Source organism: Prionailurus viverrinus, chromosome F2 (genome assembly GCF_022837055.1).
Source record: "Prionailurus viverrinus isolate Anna chromosome F2, UM_Priviv_1.0, whole genome shotgun sequence".
In the NCBI taxonomy this organism is placed as follows: domain Eukaryota; kingdom Metazoa; phylum Chordata; class Mammalia; order Carnivora; family Felidae; genus Prionailurus; species Prionailurus viverrinus.
Window position 1 is genome coordinate 24,048,812 of NC_062578.1, and position 20,271 is coordinate 24,069,082.

General features: G+C 38.0%; 1 protein-coding gene across 2 annotated transcripts; it reads left to right on the top strand.

The window, feature by feature from the left end:
* Nucleotides 1-2,315: 2,315 nt before the first annotated feature.
* Nucleotides 2,316-19,102, top strand: GDAP1 (ganglioside induced differentiation associated protein 1). Of its 2 annotated transcripts, XM_047842639.1 has the most exons (6): nt 2,316-2,432; nt 3,140-3,332; nt 13,411-13,584; nt 14,821-14,915; nt 17,588-17,702; nt 18,720-19,102. In XM_047842639.1, the coding sequence occupies exons 1-6, from the start codon at nt 2,316-2,318 to the stop codon at nt 19,100-19,102; spliced, it is 1,077 nt and encodes a 358-aa protein (XP_047698595.1). The 2 variants fall into 2 exon arrangements, with proteins under 2 accessions (XP_047698595.1, XP_047698596.1); XM_047842640.1 differs by lacking the exon at nt 13,411-13,584.
* The last annotated feature ends 1,169 nt before the right edge of the window (nt 19,103-20,271 follow it).

The window sequence follows — 20,271 nt, forward strand, 5'->3', positions numbered from 1 at the left end:
TCCCTGGGATGTGGTCCCACCCCTCATGGTCCAAATCAGCATTCACCCTCCCAGAAGCAGGATGGGATAAAGAAGAAGAGGCACAGGACTAACAGTTTTCTTAAGAAAACTTCCCATAACTTGCCCTATGGGATGTCCATTACATCCCATTTATTAGAATGTAGTCATAAAGTCACATTTAGGTGCGATGGAACCTGGGACATGCAGTCTTTATTCTCAGCAGGTATGTGCTTAGCTAAAATTTCTATTACCACTGACGAAAGGGAAAGAATTTTAGGGCCATCTGCTGGGATTTGCTAAAAGTTACTTCCTTAGTTAAACTGAAAATAGAAGAATAGCTAGGTTAGAAGTTATGCCCATTTTCAAGGTTTCTGATGCATATGTATGAATTTCCCTTCAGAAGCTATGTATATGTTTGTACTCCCAAAGACATCTATGAATACTTAACATTAAACACCCCCACAGTAATGGATCAGTTCATTCAGTGTTTGCTATATGGCTTTGTGGAAGATATGATAGAGAAAGTACTCAGTGTTTGACAGACCTGAGATTTATTGTGAGAATGCTTTCAGCAGCAAGTGACAAAAGAGCTGCCAAGAGTGTTGATTCTATTCAGATAGTGAGGCGAGTGAATTAAAGAAAGGTAACTGTATAGTATTTGTTGGAAACTGAAGTTGAAGAATTTAAAAGGAAGTTTTTTCTGAAGAGGAATGGAAATGGAGGATTGTATAGGTAGTTGTAAAAATTTTGAAAGTATATTATGTCCTCTTAATCTCATGGAGGAGGTTTCCACATATACTTTCATCAACCGCTATATTCCAGGCAATATCCTAAGTGCTTTATATACATTCTCTTACTAAATTCCCACAGCAGCCATATATTTTTATATATCCATATTTTACACATGACAAAGTGAAGTCTCAGGAGAGGTCAAGTTAGGGGTGGAGCCAGAATTCAAACCTCACTCTGTCTCATTTCAATGTCTTACTTTTCCTTCTTCTACTATAAAGAGTGAACTGATTAAAAAAAAAAAAAACAAGTTTGGTAAGGGTCATTTTGCATATTGAATTAACATATTAATTAATTTATTAACCCATAGCTTATATCCATAAAAAGACATTTTAAAATCTTTAAAAATTATAAAAGAATTATAGAGAACAACAGTGAAGTGTTGTAAAGGGGAGGAAAGACCTCATGAGATTTTGTCTTTCCTTTTTGACCTGAGTTGCATACTTGCCTCTCTTTTCTTATAGAACCTTGTGTTCATTCTAAGGCTGACAGTTCTCATCTCTATTGTGTTGTCTATTTATATTGTTGTCTCTGCCACCAGACATTTCTTGAGTGCCCGGTCTTTGTATTCTCAGAGCCTACTGCATTGCTTGGAATGTAGTAGGTGTTCAGTAAGGATTTACTGAGTGAGTTATACAAACATTCATTTTATGGTCATATTAACACATTGGCTAATGGAGAATTTTTATTAATTTAATATTATGCCAAATTTTAAGAGGTCTACAATGATAACTAGAATAAAATTATGGTTTTCACTCTGGCTATGAAGAGGATATTATAAAGCAACCGAACTTGTGAATATTATTGTCTACATCATGTCAGGCTATTTTGAGGGTTTAACATTGTATTTACTTATTTGTCAGGAAAACCTTATGGGTTAAAGAGAATTATCACCTCCACTTCAAAAACCAGTACATGAACCCGGGTAGTTCTGCTTTAAAAATTCTGTGTTTAACAACTAGGCTGTTTTAAGTCGTCGTTGGTTATGAGATCTATTATCATTTATTATTATTCCTTTGCATGACTCCATAAGATCATCTTCTAATGAAAACTCACGGATCTTCACCCTGTTTTGTCAACCAGAGCTTCCTCTCCGCTTGGGGCACAAACCCTCCAAGAGGAAACCTAAGTATCCTAGGAAGTTGCTGCTTTTATACGTGAGCAACCTCTACTCCACCCTACCAAACCAATGAGTAATTTGCACTCAACATTATTCATTACTAACCTTAGTACTCAGGGACTCTAATTTTAGATTATTTCCCCAAACACATCCACTTGCGCCTTCCATGTGTCTTCTACACGCCAGACTTCCAGGCGCGCAGACACGCCCGCATCTCGGCGGACGCGGCGCTGCAGCTTTCTTGCCGGTGAAACTACACTTCCCAGTGGTCTGTTCGTCCGCGCGAACCCATCTTTCCCGGATCCGGGCGGCAACTCGGAAAAACTAACGACGCTTTGCGGGGCAGTGTGGGTGGGAGAAATAAAGGGCCGACGGGCAAGGCCCTACTGTACTCGCGCACCCCAAAATGGCTCGGAAGCAGGACGAGCAGAGAGGGGGCGCGCCCTTGATGGCGGAAGGCAAGTCGGACGCGGAGGTTAGGCTCATTCTGTACCACTGGACACATTCTTTCAGCTCTCAAAAGGTAATTACAGGCCTCTGCTGGGGCGGGCGGCGCGGCTCGGGTTTCAGCACCGGGACAGCTCCCTCAGGGCTCTCTCGGGTACTCCGGCGCATCTGCAAGCAGGCCTCTAAAGCCCTAACCCGGGCAGGCGCTCCCTGAGGGCAGGGATGCGCGCTGTGAGGGAGCACGGATGATCAGTCTGGGATGGAAAGGGTATGACTCAGGCTTTGCCACTCAGGAGATGCGACAAAAAACAAAAAACATCACTTTAGGTATTCGGCCAGGAGGCCTTGTCCCCTGGGCTTAGGGGAGTGAGGCAGAGGGAAGTTCCTTCATGCAACCGCATGCATAATTTACAGTTCCTTCTTTTACTCTTTCTGGTACGCATTCGCTCTCGTCAACAAGGCCTAGCACATCTATATATCAGATTCTTGTCTGGGGAGGACACATAATTAGGTTTAGGACGCAAAGATAGTAGTGGTGATGGAGAGTCACTGTGGAATAAATATAGCCAGAATTATTTTCATTCCTTATTTTATTATCCTAATTTATATGAGTAAGATGCTAGAATATATCTCACTTGTTAATTCCTAGACTAGGAATAGTTAAAAAGAATGTGGAGAATATTAATAACGTAGGGAAGCACAGAAAGTCTGCTTAATGGTATCCAGGATGTCATTTAATTCAAAGCCTACATGTGTTGTAGTAACCAGTGTGAACTCTTTCAGGTGCGATTGGTAATTGCTGAAAAGGCATTGAAGTGCGAGGAACATGATGTAAGTCTGCCCCTGAGTGAGCACAATGAGCCTTGGTTTATGCGTTTGAACTCAACTGGAGAAGTGCCTGTCCTTATCCACGGGGAAAACATTATTTGTGAGGCCACTCAGATCATTGATTATCTTGAACAGACTTTCCTGGATGGTAATGTTAAGGCTATTTGTGATTTCTTGGATTTACTTTCAACACAAATATATATGCCCCCCCTTCCTTCTCCCTTCCTTCCCTCCTTCCTTTCCCCCTCCCTCCCTCCCTTCCTTCCTTTTTTGGTTTTATGATGATGGTTTCATGCTAAAAACCTTTTCCATTTCCATAAGCACACAAATATAAAATAGGTCAATACCATAAATTTTATGTAAGCCAGTGTAACTCCATTTAAAAGATTTTATATAAACTACAAATTTTAATGTTGGAACTTTCCTTTTAAATTCACTTCCGAAACACCTCTGTAGGTGTGTGGTTTGTGGTGATGAATTTTTAGCCTCGAAGTAAAAGTTCATAATTATTTGAAATGTACACTATGAAAATCAGCTTTATATAGTCTACCAAATAGTTCCACCTTAAACACCATAGGAGAAAAAAAGAGGAATCAAATGTAGGCAGGGGAGAATAGAATGTTGGTATATGTGGAGATCTTTGCTCTATAGTTTAAATTTATATCTTTTGTGAAGAATTTTAAGACTTAACTTTGTAAAATGCTTTTAAGTAATAATCATTTATTGACATCCTGTTTTATGTCAGGTGCTTTATAATTCTGTTATATTTAGTCTTCAAATGAACCCATCTGAGACAGGCATGATGGACTAGTTATTCCCACTGTACATGAGGAAAGAGAAACAAAGCGGTTGCCTTTGTTTGGTAATGCAGATATTTAATGGCAGAGTGGGGCTGGGATGCAGGTCTTTCCTATCCATACCTTCATGTTATACCAGCTGTCTCCCATAGTCATTGCCACTTGTATATCATCTTGCTTGCTCCTGATGACAATCCTTTGAGATGAACTATATCTTGAATATTTGCCAAAGATCATATAGCTGATCACTGGCACAACTGAGAGAACAGAAGGCTCCTAGCTTTCAGCTGAGTGCTCTTCTGAAAAAGAAGCTACATGAGATCTAGTTGCTTTCCATCTGCCACTAGTTACATTGATGTTAACTGGGCAGGATAAAACCAGAATATAACCCCACATTACTGGAAACTAAGAAAGGAACTTACTAGGCTAAAAAAGTGCCTGAGGTACTTAGAAGGAAAATAGGTATGGGACCTAAAAGTGTGTAGAGGGAACCCCAGGGAATTAGATTGACAGTGGGCTGCCCCTATTCTTATTCTGAGTGTTTGGTTTCCTAGGATTCTGATTGGAGGTTTTAATTAGAGTTGGCCATTGGTGTAAACCAAAGAGTTATTTTCTTTTTAAGATAAAAAAAAAGTTTATTTATTTTTGAGAGAGAGCGAGAGAGCGAGAGAGCGAGCAGGGGAGGGGCAGGGAGAGAGGGAGACAGAATCCTAAGCAGGCTCCACGCTGTCAGCACAGAGCCAAACACAGGCCCAAACTCTTGAACTGTGAGATCATTATCTGAGCTGAAACCAAGAGTCAAATGCTTAACTGACTGAGCCACCCAGGCACCCCTAAACCAAAGAGTGTCATGAACTGTTTCTCCTTTATAATTACTTCCTATTCTTTATATCTATATGCTGGGGACAGTACTGAAAATGGTGGCAAATTGATTTAAGACAATTTTTCTCAACCTTGAGCTTTTTGGAAATGGACAGGTCTGTTAAGTAATTTGTATTTCTTGAGAGAAGTGGTTATAATGTGAATAAAGCAAAATCATGGTATAATAATTCTGTTTTAAATCATCAAAAGTCTCCAAAAGATACATAAATGGAAAATCATACTTAAATATCTTGTTGGCATCCTTTGAACTACTATTGCTAACCATTCTCCACTTCTTCCTCCTCTTCTTGCATTCTTTCTTCTCTAAGATATTCAGTAATATAAAATATGTTACTTTACAACATGGTAATGATGATTATTAGGCTTTCTTAAAGTGTTCGTTAGGCTTTTTCTTTTACTTTGATTGTATAAAAACAAAACTGAAATACATTCTGAGCCCTACTCAAAGAAGGAAAATATTAAATTCTTCTTCTTACTACTTATGGAATCAGAGGAGAAGGCACTGTGGGCTAAATGTTAAGATGAAAATATGGAAACTAAGGACTTTAACTCTGGCTATACCAATAGAATAAACAATCAAGGATCCTAGCTCTTAGTCTGAAGTTTTGGCTAACTTGTTGCATATCCTTGGTGACTTGACTTCTCTGTTTATCCTCTTAGATTAGGTGATAGAGCTTTATCAATTGCAGAGATAAAGCAAGTCCAATAAACTCTTACTTCACTCTTTTCTCTTTCCCAGGAGATTAGTCACTCCATTGGGAAGAGTTAAAAGAAGATTAAGGGACCCCAAACCCTTAGATATGAAGACAGCAAGAAAACAGTTATATAAATGAAGGCTAGTCTATTTAATTCTTTTTTAAATGTTTATTTATTTATTCTGAGAGAGGGAGATAGAATGGGGGAGGGGCAGAGAGAAAGGGAGAGAGAGAATCCTAAGCAGGCTCCATGCTAAGTATAGAGCTTGATCTTGTGAACCCCGAGATGATGGCTTAAACTGAAACCAGGAATTGGATGCTCAACTGACTGATTTACCCAGACTCTCCAAATAAAAGGTAGTCTACAGATGAAGTTTATCCCAAAGTATTAAAATAAAAAATAAACATGTGTGGCTTATCACAATTATCATTAAGATAATTTATATTTGTCATTAAGAACTTATGGATATTAGGAAAAGAACCAGACAAGACAGATATTACTATCCTAATTGTCAAGGATGGGGTAAAGTGAATTCTAGCAATCCTTGCTACTTAAAGTGTGTTCCACTGACCAGCTGCATTGATATCACCTGGAACTTGTTAGAAATGCAGACTCCTAAACTCTACTACAGATCTCTTGAATCACAATTTGCATTTTAACAAGATCCTTAAGTGATTCATATATAAAGTTTCAGAAGCACTAATGCAAATTACTGTGTGTTAATTGCTTAAGCTTTAAGCAGCACTATAAATTACTTATATATACACACATATATAATTTTATATATATCTATACACATATATAACTTTTGAGTATCTCCGTTAAAAGGAACCAGCCTAAGTTTTACATTACTGAAGAATGGCTTTAACACCTAAAAAAAAAAAAAAAAAGAATCTATTGTGTACTGGGCATGGTTCTAGATATAACATATCTTGGTTTAAGTAGAGCACTTCAGATTGTCTCAGAAGATACCCTTGTGGAACGAAGGACCAAATGGCTGATAAAAGTGATGTACATTCAAGCCACCATATTGAAGAATATTTATTTATAAATGTCTTACACATGTTGCCCATTTAGCTAAAGATTTATCCTATATAATTTTATTACATTTATTTCAATTACTGGTAGACCACGGTAAACACCATAAGGTCAGAGGCAGTGTCTGTCTCACTAACAGCTGAATCCCCAGTTCTTCATATAGTGCTTCATATAAGCTCTTTAACAGGAGCTTAATTAATACTTCTGAATGATTAAAATGAATCATTAAAATGATTAAGATGAACTTTTGAAAATAGACGTGAGCCTGGACAGGGATCTCTACTGATGTCCTTATAGGTTTCTGTTCTCTGACTTGAGCCTAACAATTCTATAAATGACTTGAATAAGACATTGTGGAGATAAGGGATGACAAAAGCTGGGATAGTTAATGGCTAGCTTGTGAAATGTTTGTCATGGAACAATAAAAGGGAAAAATAATTAAGATGAAGTTTAACAAGACTAAATGTAGTATGTGAATTTTATTTTTAAAAATCAGCTGCATTAATGAAGGATGGGAGACCTAGCTTGCTAAAAAGTTATCAATAATTTAAGGTAATAATAAAAGGCTGGTATGATCTGAAGTTGTTTTAAAAATATAGGTTCTATCTGGAACATGGCAAATTGTGAACTGGTCAGAATATGCAACATTTTGTTCAATTATGAGTGGAACTTAAAAGAACATTTACAACTTAGAATAATGAGTGAATTGATTTCATGAGATGTATAGTTGCCCATGGTTATAAGAGGAGACTTTAAGTGAATTTATTCACCTGAAGAATAGTCAACTGGTATCTCTTTTGCTGTTATTTGTCATACCTTATTTGCTTACCAGCTAGAAATTGTACTAAAAATGATGGCTTGCTGACCTGTAGACATTTCTCAACATTTGTATATAATCGCTATTTACATCCTTATGGTTTTGGGATAAGTCCATTAGATAGCTAATAGTATTAGGGGAGAAATCTGGTAGCCAAGGCAATCTTTTTCAAGTCTTAGCCTAAAAATAGTTAATATCTAAATTGGATGATGGCTTTTTTTTTATTTGAAAGAAGCTATAGATGTAGATATCAGTGTTATTCTTGAGGTCAGAACATGGGTTAAACAAAGAATTTAGAAGTATTCAGTTATGGCTGCTCAACCAAGGGCTGGTGAAGAACAATTTCTTTATTCTTTTAGTAGCTGTTTTTTGGGGGTGTTAATTGGTGCAAGGGCCTGGAATATTTCAAAGATTCCTAATCATTGGAATCTTACTAATCTAAAAAGATAGTTTCATTCTATAAACTTGAAAATAATATCAAACCTGTCTTTACTACATGCATGTGCTATTACTACTCACTTTTACAGACTTTTTCATGTACATGACACCTGTTTCTCTTTGTGCATGTAAAGAAGAGTAGATATATTAAGGCATGAAATTCATTAAACTAGGTAAGGCGTGATATGAAGCAAACTAGGGAAACTCAGGAACAGTGGATATAACAATTGAATATATGCACTATTAATATAGATTTAAAAATCTGGATATTTCTAATACTGTTCATAACCTCATTCAGTGAATTTAATCTGACCTCTAGATAACTTGAAAAAATGAGTATGAAATAACTACAAAATACTAGAAAATTACTATTTATTATTGCCAAATGACTCAGTGGTAACTTGGAATCAAGGATCTCATATGGTGATATCGAATTTTGGTAATTTAATATAGAACAGTAGTCTGAAGATCATATCCGATACCTTAGGTCTGTATATACATCATTTATTCTTAGGAAATGGAATTTGGTTTGGAAATAAAGTATTCTGGTATGATATATTAAAATATTGTATATAAGTCTCATTAGGAAATATATTTTGTAGATAAAATCTTTGTCAATATCTATTGAATATCAACTCGGATTTTTAAAAAGAACATTAATTCTGAAGTCACTGTTACATTAAAAAGTTATTTATGTAAGGGTTTCCAATTATTCCAATTATACAATATTTTTGTATATTAAAAAATCCTCTCATAAATAGTTGAATTACTTTATATGTATTTTAGCACATCTGAAATTGTAGACTAGCACAAAGGTTCTAACCAAGTGTGGAGAAAATATGTGGTAAGGAAAAGAAAATGAACCTTTTAAAACTCATGATTGTGCCAATGAAAGTGGCTTTAAAAAGTAACTTTAAAAAAAAAAATTAAAAAAAAAAAAAAAAAAAAAAAAAAGGGGCGCCTGGGTGGCGTAGTCGGTTAAGCGTCCGACTTCAGCCAGGTCACGATCTCGCGGTCCGTGAGTTCGAGCCCCGCGTCAGGCTCTGGGCTGATGGCTCAGAGCCTGGAGCCTGTTTCCGATTCTGTGTCTCCCTCTCTCTCTGCCCCTCGCCCGTTCATGCTCTGTCTCTCTCTGTCCCAAAAATAAATAAACGTTGAAAAAAAAAAATTAAAAAAAAAAAAAAGTAACTTTTTCTCCCCTCTTTGATTTGTCCAATTTCAGTGGACAGGTAGGGGTGTCAAAATGCAGAGACTCTAGTTCTATATTATGTGCAAACAATAATTGGAACAAACTGTCTGATAAAGGAGTTTTGCTCCCAATTACAAATGTTTCTGTTAAAAGCCTTAAATACCAATAAAGAGAAGTTAAACATTTAAGGTATAAAGCTTATTGAAAATGATGGTATAAATTTGTCTCTGTCTCAGATCATGACTGCATATAGTGAACTTCTATAATTTGACATTATGTGTTTTTTCCTCATCTGTGTTTGGATTTGATTGTTCTCATTCCAAAGTTGTAATAGCTTTGAATTGTAGTCAGTTTGTAACCATAACTTTTGCCTCAGGTTATAACTTATTTACATTATTATATTTTTTTAATAGCCTGGTGTTTGACTAGTTGAAGGGTACAGTTTTTTTCTGCTACATGATGCACACCTTCTTATATATCGATGTCATCACAAAGTAATCTAATAAGTAAAATTAAAAAATCAGCAAAGGGGTAAAGATAGAAATGAGGTCTGTTTTCATTGAACTACTAATAGAAAGAACTGAAAATTATTCAAATAGACCTAGGGGGAAGTCTTTCTTGAAAACAAGACATAATTATGCCTTCTTTGTCTGCCATCACTGGGGAACGTAGGAAATCAGAGCAGTCAATGTAGTAAAATAATGGAAGCTTAGCCTGTAAGACCCTAAATTCTTTTAAATTTTTGCTCTTGGGTAAACAATGTAATGTAATATAAACAATGTATTTTTTTTTAATGGCTCAAGGCCATGGTTATTCTACAAGGCAGTATAGGGACTTGAGAATGTGGGGAACTGTTTGTCCCTGTTAAATAGCTGCAGAACACTTGCACTGTGTCTTTTCTTTCTGGTTTTAAAAAGCTATGTTTTTCTCTCGTTATCTCATATTTCTGCTTTGTGTCTACCCGTCTGTTTCTAATTTGCTGCCAAAATTTTGGTGCAATACAAGACCTGCCTTTGTCCCCTACTCAGTTCTTCTAGGAAGTCAGGTCTTCTGCCAATTTATTCATTTATTCTTATTTTTTCTTCCAGCTTAGTCACTAATCCTGGTTTCCAGTACAGCAACCCTATTCCCTAATGCTGGAAACTCTTTTCAATGCCTGCTTCTTAAAAGTCCCCTGATTCCTTGCCCTGCCCCTTTAAGCCTTCTATTGCTTTTGCTTTTTTGCTCCTGACTGAGGTAGAATAGCAAGAACAGTTTTTACTTACTTACTTACTTATTTATTTATTTATTTATTCATTCATTCATTCATTCATTCATTCCCTACACCCAACGTGGGCCTCAATCTCATGACCCCAAGATCAAGAGTTGCATAGCTCTAAGCTAGCCAGGTGATCCCTTTTCTTCTTCTTCTCCTTCTCCTTTTAGTGTTCTAACACAAATGCTTTATGGAAGGATTGAAAAATACAAAAGAATGAGAGAGGGAAGATCTGTATAATTAAAAGGAAATTCCCAATTGCTTTTTGAAAAACTGTTTCGAGAGGCAGTGGACACTATTGTGCTTTGGTGTTGAGGAGGACAATGACAACACATGGCAGGTGTTGCTCTGGAGGTCCTGGAAGAGAGACCCTGAGGCTGCATGAGAGCTTTGGTTCAGTGGATATTTTATGGTCTGTCTGACAAAGTGTTAGAGGAGATAGTTGTATTGTAATGGTGCCTTGAGTAGAAGAAACTTATTTTCATGGATTTAAACATTTATATTCCTTTGAGAACTCAGGCATAGGCAGATGGAACTTCCCCAGAAAGCAATTACTAGACAGTGTTTTTCCTGCTTTTATTCACTTCCCAGAAGGAAGTGGTATGCTCTTCTGAAGACATGCCCCAGGCCTGGCACCAGAAAGTAGCCTGAGCCACTGGCCATAAATTTAACCACTTGTAAGCATTTTAAAATACTGTACCATTTTTGGTTATTAACTTGAGGTTTTTGGACCCTCAGAGCAGTGGTTCTTAAACTGTTTGGTTTCCAGGCCCCTTTATCATAAAAGTTATGGAGAACACTGGAGAGCTTTAGTTTCTGTGGGCTGTATCTATCAACAGTTACCAAATTAGAAATTAAAACTGAGAAAAATTTGAAACACGCAAATACGTAAGCCCACACCTCATTAACTGTCAGAGTGATGGAGCCATCACATGTCCTGTAGCCTCTGGAAAACTCTGGTGTATCCTTGAGAGAGAATAGGAGTGAAAACCAATTAACATTGTAGTATTACTATGAAAGTAGCTTTGACTTTGTGGACCCCCTGAGAGTGTCTTGGGGAAGCCCAGGGATTCTTAGACCACGCTTTGAGAACTGTTGCCCTTAGTGGCCTATGAATAGCATTCAGGAGATTTGAGATCCTAGAGGAGAAAAATTATTATATCTTTATTTTCACTAATTTCCAACAGAAACATTACTTCCTTTCATTTCTAGTGTAGGGATAAACCACAGCAATTGATCAGGAGTGCCTGTGACTTTGTTACCAATAGAAATCACAGGTATGTTCATAGCATATCAAGTTATTGTAGATATCTTAAAAATAACTTATGCTCATAATTACTTTGAAATTATTGTAGTTATTAGACCTGCTTCTAGATATTGTTAATGTGCTAAAAAAGGCACCCACACTAATGTTTTATAATTTAAAAATAATTTGATAAATATATTTCAATATAATCAATTTCCTTTGCAATCCTATGTCTTGTATGCACTTAAGGACATTAGGTTAAGACCTCTTTAGTATTTCAAGGGCCTGAGAAGGACTCCGGTGTGTTGTCCTCATGGAAATTTATACCATGCATTGGTTGGGATGTTAGTGATAAAGTGAAATCCTCAAAGATCACCAAGGAAAGTGTGCTCTAGTTGGGTAAATTCACTGTTGACAAGCAGTATGTGGCTGACACTTCATTGTCAGTTATTCCAATGTAGATTTCAGAGTTGGACTTACCAGCAGGGAATTAGATATTTGTCTGCTGGTTTGAGGAGTAATCCATCTTATTTTTTCTTAGAGAGTCAGAAATAGTCTGTTGGCTTAAAAAACTTGTTCCACTTGGATTATGGCATTATGAGATCTTGTCTGAAATGCTCTGTAACCAACTCTGAATTGTCAACACTTATAAATGAGTGTGGGGTGCTCAAAAGGATTCTAAATTAAATAACCCAAACTAAGAAATAAATTAATAAAATTGAGGCTGTTCTTTTTACTTGTTGGAGTAAGCTTGTTGGCATTTTTCAGGGCCTGTTTCAGGGTCAAAAGTAAGAAGTGATTGTGAAGGAACATAGCCCTGATCTTTGGATCATTTGGTTCATATTTATTCTTTTTAGATAATCTGTGAATTGTGAACCCTTTAGAGATGTTACAATGATGTTATAAGACAGAGCACTGCATTAGGACTTACTGACTTTAGTTGTTGTTCTGCCTTTAATTAGCTGTGGGATCTTGGGGAGAATGCCTCAGCCTCTATGTATCAGTGTCTTTGTTAACTGCTGCAAAGCTTCTCCAGCTCAAACATTCTATAGCAACTAGAAATTTGGGAATATGTTCATTAGTTGAAACTTACTGAACATCTACTATGAGCCAAACATTATATTAGGCACCGGGAACTCAACAGAGAACAGTACATGGTCCCTGCCTTCAAGTAGTCTAGAGTTTAACCAGCACATGAGGATTCATGCAGAACCCACTTTCTAGAGATAAAATACTAGAAATTCATGGTGAATTCTGTGAAGATTGTCAATTCACATTCACCTAGCATCAGCAGGGCCACTCTTGGTATTAATTGGAACCTCAGAAAGAGTGGTCCTTGTTTATCTTTCCATAATGGTCTTTCATTCACCTAACCAACCTCTATCAATGGCCTAACGTATAATGGACACTGTGGTAGACCCTAGGTCATAGGCTCCCTGCCCTGAAAAAGCTCATGGGTCAAAAAGATACAAACAACTAATTAAGGTGATAAGGCTATGAAGGCATACGTACAAGGTATTTTGCATGTACCGAGGAGGTACATTTGACCCAATCAGATATTGGTGGTTGTAGGATGTTAGGGAATGTTCCACAGAGGAGTTGGCATAAATAACTGGACCTTGAGGGTTGAGTAGCAATTTGTAAGGTAGAGAAGTGAGAGAACTGCAGTGTGATCATCGTTTGGGATCTAGCCTCGTACATCTGCCCATTTCAAATTTTGAATATCTGGGCGGGGGAGATACCATCTTTTAAATGCCTTGATATAATATTGAAAACATTGATGAGGAAATTTGGGTTTTTGATTTTGCTTTTGGATGTAACATCTCATTTGTAACTTTTTCTTCAATGTTTGTATATATGTTTTTTAGAAAAAACACCCAGGTTAATGCCTGATAAAGGAAGCATGTATTATCCACGGGTACAACATTATCGAGAACTTCTTGACTCATTGCCAATGGATGCCTATACACATGGCTGCATTTTACATCCTGAGCTAACTGTGGACTCCATGATCCCAGCTTATGCAACCACAAGGATTCGCAGTATGTAATCCTTAAAGACTTGGAATTCTGTCTCAAGTTTCTTTTAATTCGTTTTTGAGACCTGGCACATCTCATGAAGACCTGGGCACAGGGTTGTTGAGTTTGTTGCATGGATGCTCATGTTACAGATTGATCCATGCACTAGATTAATATGTGCTTCAGCTATTCAGCTGGACTTTTATCATCTATAGGAGCTGATTTTCCAGCTCCTAGTCTTGAGGGCCACGTTTGGATAAAACTCAGAAAAGAGGCCTGTGGAAAAGAAAAGAACATAACATGTTCTAACAGACATGTGGACTAAGAATCATGAAATCTGGAAACTGCTGGGGATTAAGGGGAACTGAGTTCACATTTCTTGTCCTTAATTCTTGTTTCATTATGTGAGGGAGCCAGACTGCAGGCTGTGTAACCATTAGTCTACCTCTAAATTCAATGATTTGGGATTGATTTGAGTTGTGATAACCAGCTCTCTCCTTTTCTGAGGACAGAGTATGGTCAGTGCATGGGATGTGGAGAAGGAGATGTGCTCTATGGCACATGTGACTGGGATAGGAAAGTAAGGGGAGGTGGCTGTGGTCGGACTCTGGGGATGTTTGACTAGAAACACTCAAATGCAGATCTTCTAATTCCAGAAACTACATTCTTTCCATTACATCATATCTCACCTTTATAATTCTTTTAATGTTACTTTTCTTTCGTTTTGTACTTTTCCACCTTTTTCTCCTCTTCTTTCCCCGTCCTCCTTTTCCTCTTCCCACTTTACCTTCTTGTTCCTCCTCCTTCCCTACATAAATATTCATTATATGATTTGAAACAAGTGTTCTGACTATAATTCCATCATTTAGAGTTAATATTTTTTCAAATGAGTCTTTTGCCTTCCCTTCATATAGAAATCCATTATAGAAAACTTGAAAGGTATTGAAAGATAGAACAACTACTGAGCACTGAGCACTTCTAATGTGCTGGCCTTGCTCTGAGTGCTTTCCTGGGTGTCTCACATATAATCCTTAGCCTATGCAGCAGATGCTCTGAGAAGCATTTGAGAAAACTGAAATTAAAACTGAAGCATTTTCTTGCATTTGAGAAAACTGAGGCACAGAGAGGGTAAGGCCATGGCAGAGGAAGGGGGTGAATCCCAGAGCTCGTGTTCTTACCATGGAGTTTCCCAGTTTCTCCTTGTTTCTTGTGTAGAAGGGAGGAAATAACTTACTATTTCAAAAATGATTTTGTTCTCAGGCCAAATTGGTAACACAGAATCTGAACTGAAAAAACTTGCTGAAGAAAACCCGGATTTACAAGAGGCATACATCGCAAAACAGAAGCGACTTAAAGTGAGTAAGCCAGGCTGTCCTTAATTGACATCCACTGTTTGTATCAAATGTTCCACTTTTGGTAAAGTATCACTATTTCTAGAACATCTTCACTTAAATATTGCAGGTCACCAGTGCATGTTACCTTTGGCTTATGCTCTGCTTTTAGAAAGAAGTTTTCTTTGTTAGATTTGATATTCAAACCTAATGACGGTTGCCTATAAAAAGGCAGGTATTGCCCATGCTGGTTGCCAAGGAAAGTTATAAAACGTAAAAAGCAAGTTCATAATATGTACTGGGAATCTGTCACTTCAGGTATTCCACTTAGCTAGACCTTTGACTTTTGTTTTTTAATACCAATAAGGCAATTGGCAAGCTTATTCTATATATACTCCCCTCCCTCATTTTTTTTTCTTTTTATCTTTCACCCATTTCTTCCTCCTCTAACCCCCACCTCTGGCAACCATCAATCTGTTCTCTGTCTCTGTGAGCTTGGTGTTTTGTCTTGTTGTTGCTTTTAGATATCACATATAAGAGAGATCCCACAGTATTTGTCTTTCTCTGTCTGACCTATTTTACTTAGCATAATGCCCTTGAGGTCCATTTATGTTATTGAAAATGGCAAAATTTCACTTTTTTATGCTTGAATAATACTGCATTGTGTGTATATACCACATCTATTCATTCATCCGTGGATGGACACTTAGGTTGTTTCCATATCTTGGATATTGTAAATGAAGTTGAAATGAACCTGGGGTGCATACATCTTTTCAAGTTAGTGTTTTCATTTTTTTTTTTTTTTTGGATAAATACCCAGAAGTAGAATTGCTGGATCACCTGGTGGTTCTGTTCTTAATTTTTTGAGGAACCTCTATTTTGTTTTCCATAATGGCTGTACCAGTTTACATTCCCACCACTTATTACTTGCCTTTTTGATAATGGCCATTCTAATGGATGTGAGGTGATATCTTGTGGTTTTGATTTGCATTTCCCTGATAATTAGTGATGTTGAGCATCTTTTTATGTACCTGTTGGCCATCTGTATGTCTTCTTTGGAAAAGTGTTCAGATCCTCTGCACGTTTTAAAATCAGATTTTTTTTTTGTTATTGTGTTTTGGAATTCTTTATATATTTTGCACATTAGCCCTTATCATACGTGTAATTTGCAAGTATTTTCTCCCATTTAATAGTCTGCCTTTTCATTTTATTGATGGTTTTCTCTGTTGTGCAGAAAATTTTTAGTTAGATGCTGTCCCACTTGTTTACTTTTGCTTTTGTGGCTTTTGTTTTTGGTGTCAGATTCATAAAATTATTGCCAAGACCTATGTCAAGGAGTTTACCACCTATGTCTCCTTCTAGGAGCTTTCTAGTTTTAAGTCTTATGTTCAAGGCTTTAATCCATTTTCAGTTAATCCATTTTGACTTGTCTGCCTCCTAAGGAGGCCGTGGGCTTCGATTCATCAGTTACAGTCAGCCTTTCTCTCTCTAGTGATTCTTTCCTCATGGTCCAAGAACACATGCACGCTTCTCACACATTAAAAATGTAGCCAACATCAACACTCTTCGCCCTCCTCAACCTCCCATCTTCCGTCATCTTATCTTAGCTAAGGGAGCTTCTCAAAGGAAATGACTTCATACACAGCACCCGTTACTTTCCACTCTTTGAAAGAAGAGATAGAATTTTTTTGATAGAATTATCTTTGCCTTTATTTTTAATGAAATTTATTGTCAAATTGGTTTCCATACAATACCCAGTGCTCATCCCAACAGTTGCCCTCCTCAATGCCCACCATCCACTTCCCCTTCCCTACCACCCCCCATCAACCCTCAGTTTATTCTTTTTTAAGAGTCTCTTATGGTTTGCCTAAGGTTTTTTTTTTCCTTCCCCTCCCCCATGGTCTTCTGTTAAGTTTTCAGGATCTACCTAAGACTGAAACCATATGGTATCTTTCTCCGTATGACTTATTTCACTTAGAATAACACCCTCCAGTTCCATCCATGTTGCTACAAAAGGCCATATTTCATTCTCTCTCATTGCCATATAGTATTCCATTGTATATATAAACCACAATTTCTTTATCCATTCATCAGTTGATGGACATTTAGGCTTTTTCCACAATTTGGTTATTGTTGAGAGTGCTGCTATAAACGTTGGGGTACAAGTGCCCCTATGCATCAGCACTCCTGTATCCCTTGGGTAAATTTTGGCAGTGCTATTGCTGGGTCATAGGGTAGATCTAGTTTTAATTTTTTGAGGAACCTCCACACTGTTCCAGAGTGGCTGCACCAGTTTGCATTCCCACCAAAAGTGCAAGAGTTCCCGTTTCTCAGGAACCCCCTCTTCCTTAATTCTCTGCATTCCTCGTGTCTGACCCTTCAGTCCTTCATTCCTCGAAAGCTGCTGAAGTTCCATTCATTAGTTGGGGTTGAGAGGAGTCCCTTTGTGCCCCTCATATTCCTTGCCATTTCTGGTCCCACAGGGGTTGCCAGTGAGCATTGGATCTGGCCCGTGGAGTATTCTCCAAGCCAGAGTATTTTCCCTCAAGTTTGCTTTTGCTTTAATATTATTCTGTATCTTCTCATTGTCTCGAATAAATAGACTCCAGCTCTGGAAGAGTTTATATCTGCTTTGCTCTATATTGATTGTTTTTTTGCAGGCATCAATAACCTCTTTTGTTATTTTTGCTAATTAGTCAAAGCTTCTTGACCATGACAATGTCAAATATTTGAAGAAAATTCTTGATGAATTGGAGAAAGTCTTGGATCAGGTTGAAACTGAGTTGCAAAGAAGAAATGAAGAAACTCCAGGTAGGTTCTCATTTGTGGTTTTTTTTTTTTTTTTCCTCTTCTGCTGGACACCAGGCTATTTATGGGAATATTTTTAGATTTTGCCAAAAACATCCTGTAATCTGTTTTTATTATTTTTATTCATGGGCAGTTTAAATTATCATGGCAACAATAATACTGAACTCAGCAAAACCCAGGCAACTCATGGTGTCCCAGTCTGTGTATGTGAAATGTGACTGGTGGAGGATTTTTCCGCACAATTTGAAGTTATAGCTGGGAGATTCCTACTTTTGTAGGAATTACAAATTACACATTTGTAATTACAGTAGTTCATTTCATTGAATAACCTGAGTAGTTGCTTGAATGGTCCCTCTAGTTTTTTTTTCTGGGCAGGGACAGTACTTCCAATCTGGAGTATAAAACAGGTCCTGGCCTGTGTATATCTGCAGGTTGGCTGGTGAGCATCCGTGCATTGTACTTTGGGGCTTAAGTCCATCACCAAGCCATTGTCCAGGTACATGCACATGGACCATTTGTGCCATTCTAATTGGCAACAAAGTTGAAGACCATGTTATGTGAAAGTTGCTTCCCAATACGAACTTCTGCTTTATATAAGTAACTAGGAGCCGCAGTCACTTGAGTGACATTTCAGGCCCAATTTTATGGGTGTTTCTAAAGCTTATCTGCTGTTTTCCTAAACCAGGAAGAAAGATCTGTTGACTCCTCTGGGTTGGAGGCTCTCACTTCCTCAGAATCCTTTTGAAAATGAAAGGCTTTGAGCTCAAATGGCTCTAGTTTGACCCAGGGATGTAGGTGACTGACAGATATCAAGCAAATTTCCCTTAGCTTGGGATACATTGGCATGGGCTTTGTTTTAGGATACAATTACTTGCTGAGTTTGATTGTCAAGAAAACATACCATGGCCTTCATCGTTTGCTGTACTCACACTCGCCCTCAAGACCAAGATAAAAGATGCCAGCCAGAGTCTCTTTGTACAGCACTTGCCCGTAACTCTCTGTGTCCCTTTCTCTGATTAGAAGAGGGCCGCCAGCCTTGGCTCTGCGGAGAATCCTTCACCCTGGCAGACGTTTCACTCGCTGTCACATTGCATCGGCTGAAGTTCCTGGGGTTTGCGAGGAGAAACTGGGGAAATGGAAAGCGACCAAACTTGGAAACCTATTACGAACGTGTCTTGAAGAGAAAAACATTTAACAAGGTTTTAGGACATGTCAACAATATATTAATCTCTGCAGTGCTGCCAACAGCGTTCCGGGTGGCCAAGAAAAGGGCCCCAAAAGTTCTTGGCACCACCCTTGTGGTTGGTTTGCTCGCAGGAATGGGATATTTTGCTTTTATGCTTTTCAGAAAGAGACTTGGCAGCATGATATTAGCACTTAGACCCAGACCAAATTATTTCTAGGCTTGTAGGGATCTCATGGTGGCAACTCATCCAGCTATTCAACTAGACCCTTGTCCACTCTTCCAGGCCCAGTGGAGAATGACCCTGGGCAATTAGTAAAAAGCATAATTTACTTTACTCTTTGGATAGTTTATGTGGGGAGAGGAGATAATGAAAGTGTTTTTGTGGGCTGGTAACTTTGAGGTCACTTGTTTGAAAACCTGAACTAATCCATCCTTAAAATGTGCAAGGTCAAGATAATGTAAATGTGACAGAGAATCAGACCTTCAACTCAAAATGTCAGTTCAAGTTCTGAATTATTTTGGGGGAGAAGGTTCTTACTATAAGCAGACAGTAATAGCCTGTGATTGCCCATAGCTGTTCATTTGAGACTATCTGGATGTGCTGAGTGTTGAGTAGTTAGCAACATTTTCCTGGAAATTCAGAGGTCACCTTTGTTTTAAACCAGTTCAGATAGTGGCAGGGGCACAGCAGCACGTCATATGATCACTGTTAGCTTCAGGCAGAAATAAGTAACACAAAGGGAGCAGGGAGAAGGACAAGAGGGAAAATGAAGTCTGTATAGTGAAGAGCGGTAGAAGGCAACTGCCAGGTGCCTCCAACACAATTCATGGCTGCCTGTCCCCTTAGTAAACATTACATTTGACTACTTGTGGCCATTGCCCACATATCTTCCTGTAATTGACAAACTTGGGAAGAGACTAGGGAGTTACTGGGGGAGTGGACTGGAGAAAACCCTGGGCTTTACACTCAGAGCTCCTCATCTGACCTTAGTATTAATTTTAAATGCATATGCATCACACTCATTATTTTAATAAGATTAACCGCTTGTGTACTTGGGTGTGAAATGCCTACTGGAACATTTCTGCTTAGTATTTACATGATATAAAATGGCTCCTTTCTTTTCCTCATAGTTCCCTAATTGGATGCTGCCTGAGAAATATCACTCCTATGAACTGTTTTCTCTAGTCACTGGGGGTCCTGGCTTCTACAGCCTCTTTTAGCACACAAGTGGGAGTCAGGTGAAGGTCCCTGCTAATCCCTAGCATGACACGTGGCTAGGTAGTAGGTGTTTGAATGATCTGGGAGCACTAAATATGCTTATTCTGATTTTGAAGAAGCTGGTGTGTTAAAAAACTGTTGTCTAGGCCTTGCATCTGTTTATTGTT

Excerpts from the sequence above, each read along its gene's own strand:
- GDAP1 (XM_047842639.1), top strand. The coding sequence starts at position 2,316 with ATGGCTCGGAAGCAGGACGAGCAGAGAGGGGGCGCGCCCTTGATGGCG. Across the intron at positions 3,333-13,410 it reads TGAACAGACTTTCCTGGATG|AAAAAACACCCAGGTTAATG; the intron begins GTAATGTTAAGG and ends TATGTTTTTTAG. Across the intron at positions 13,585-14,820 it reads TGCAACCACAAGGATTCGCA|GCCAAATTGGTAACACAGAA; the intron begins GTATGTAATCCT and ends TTTTGTTCTCAG.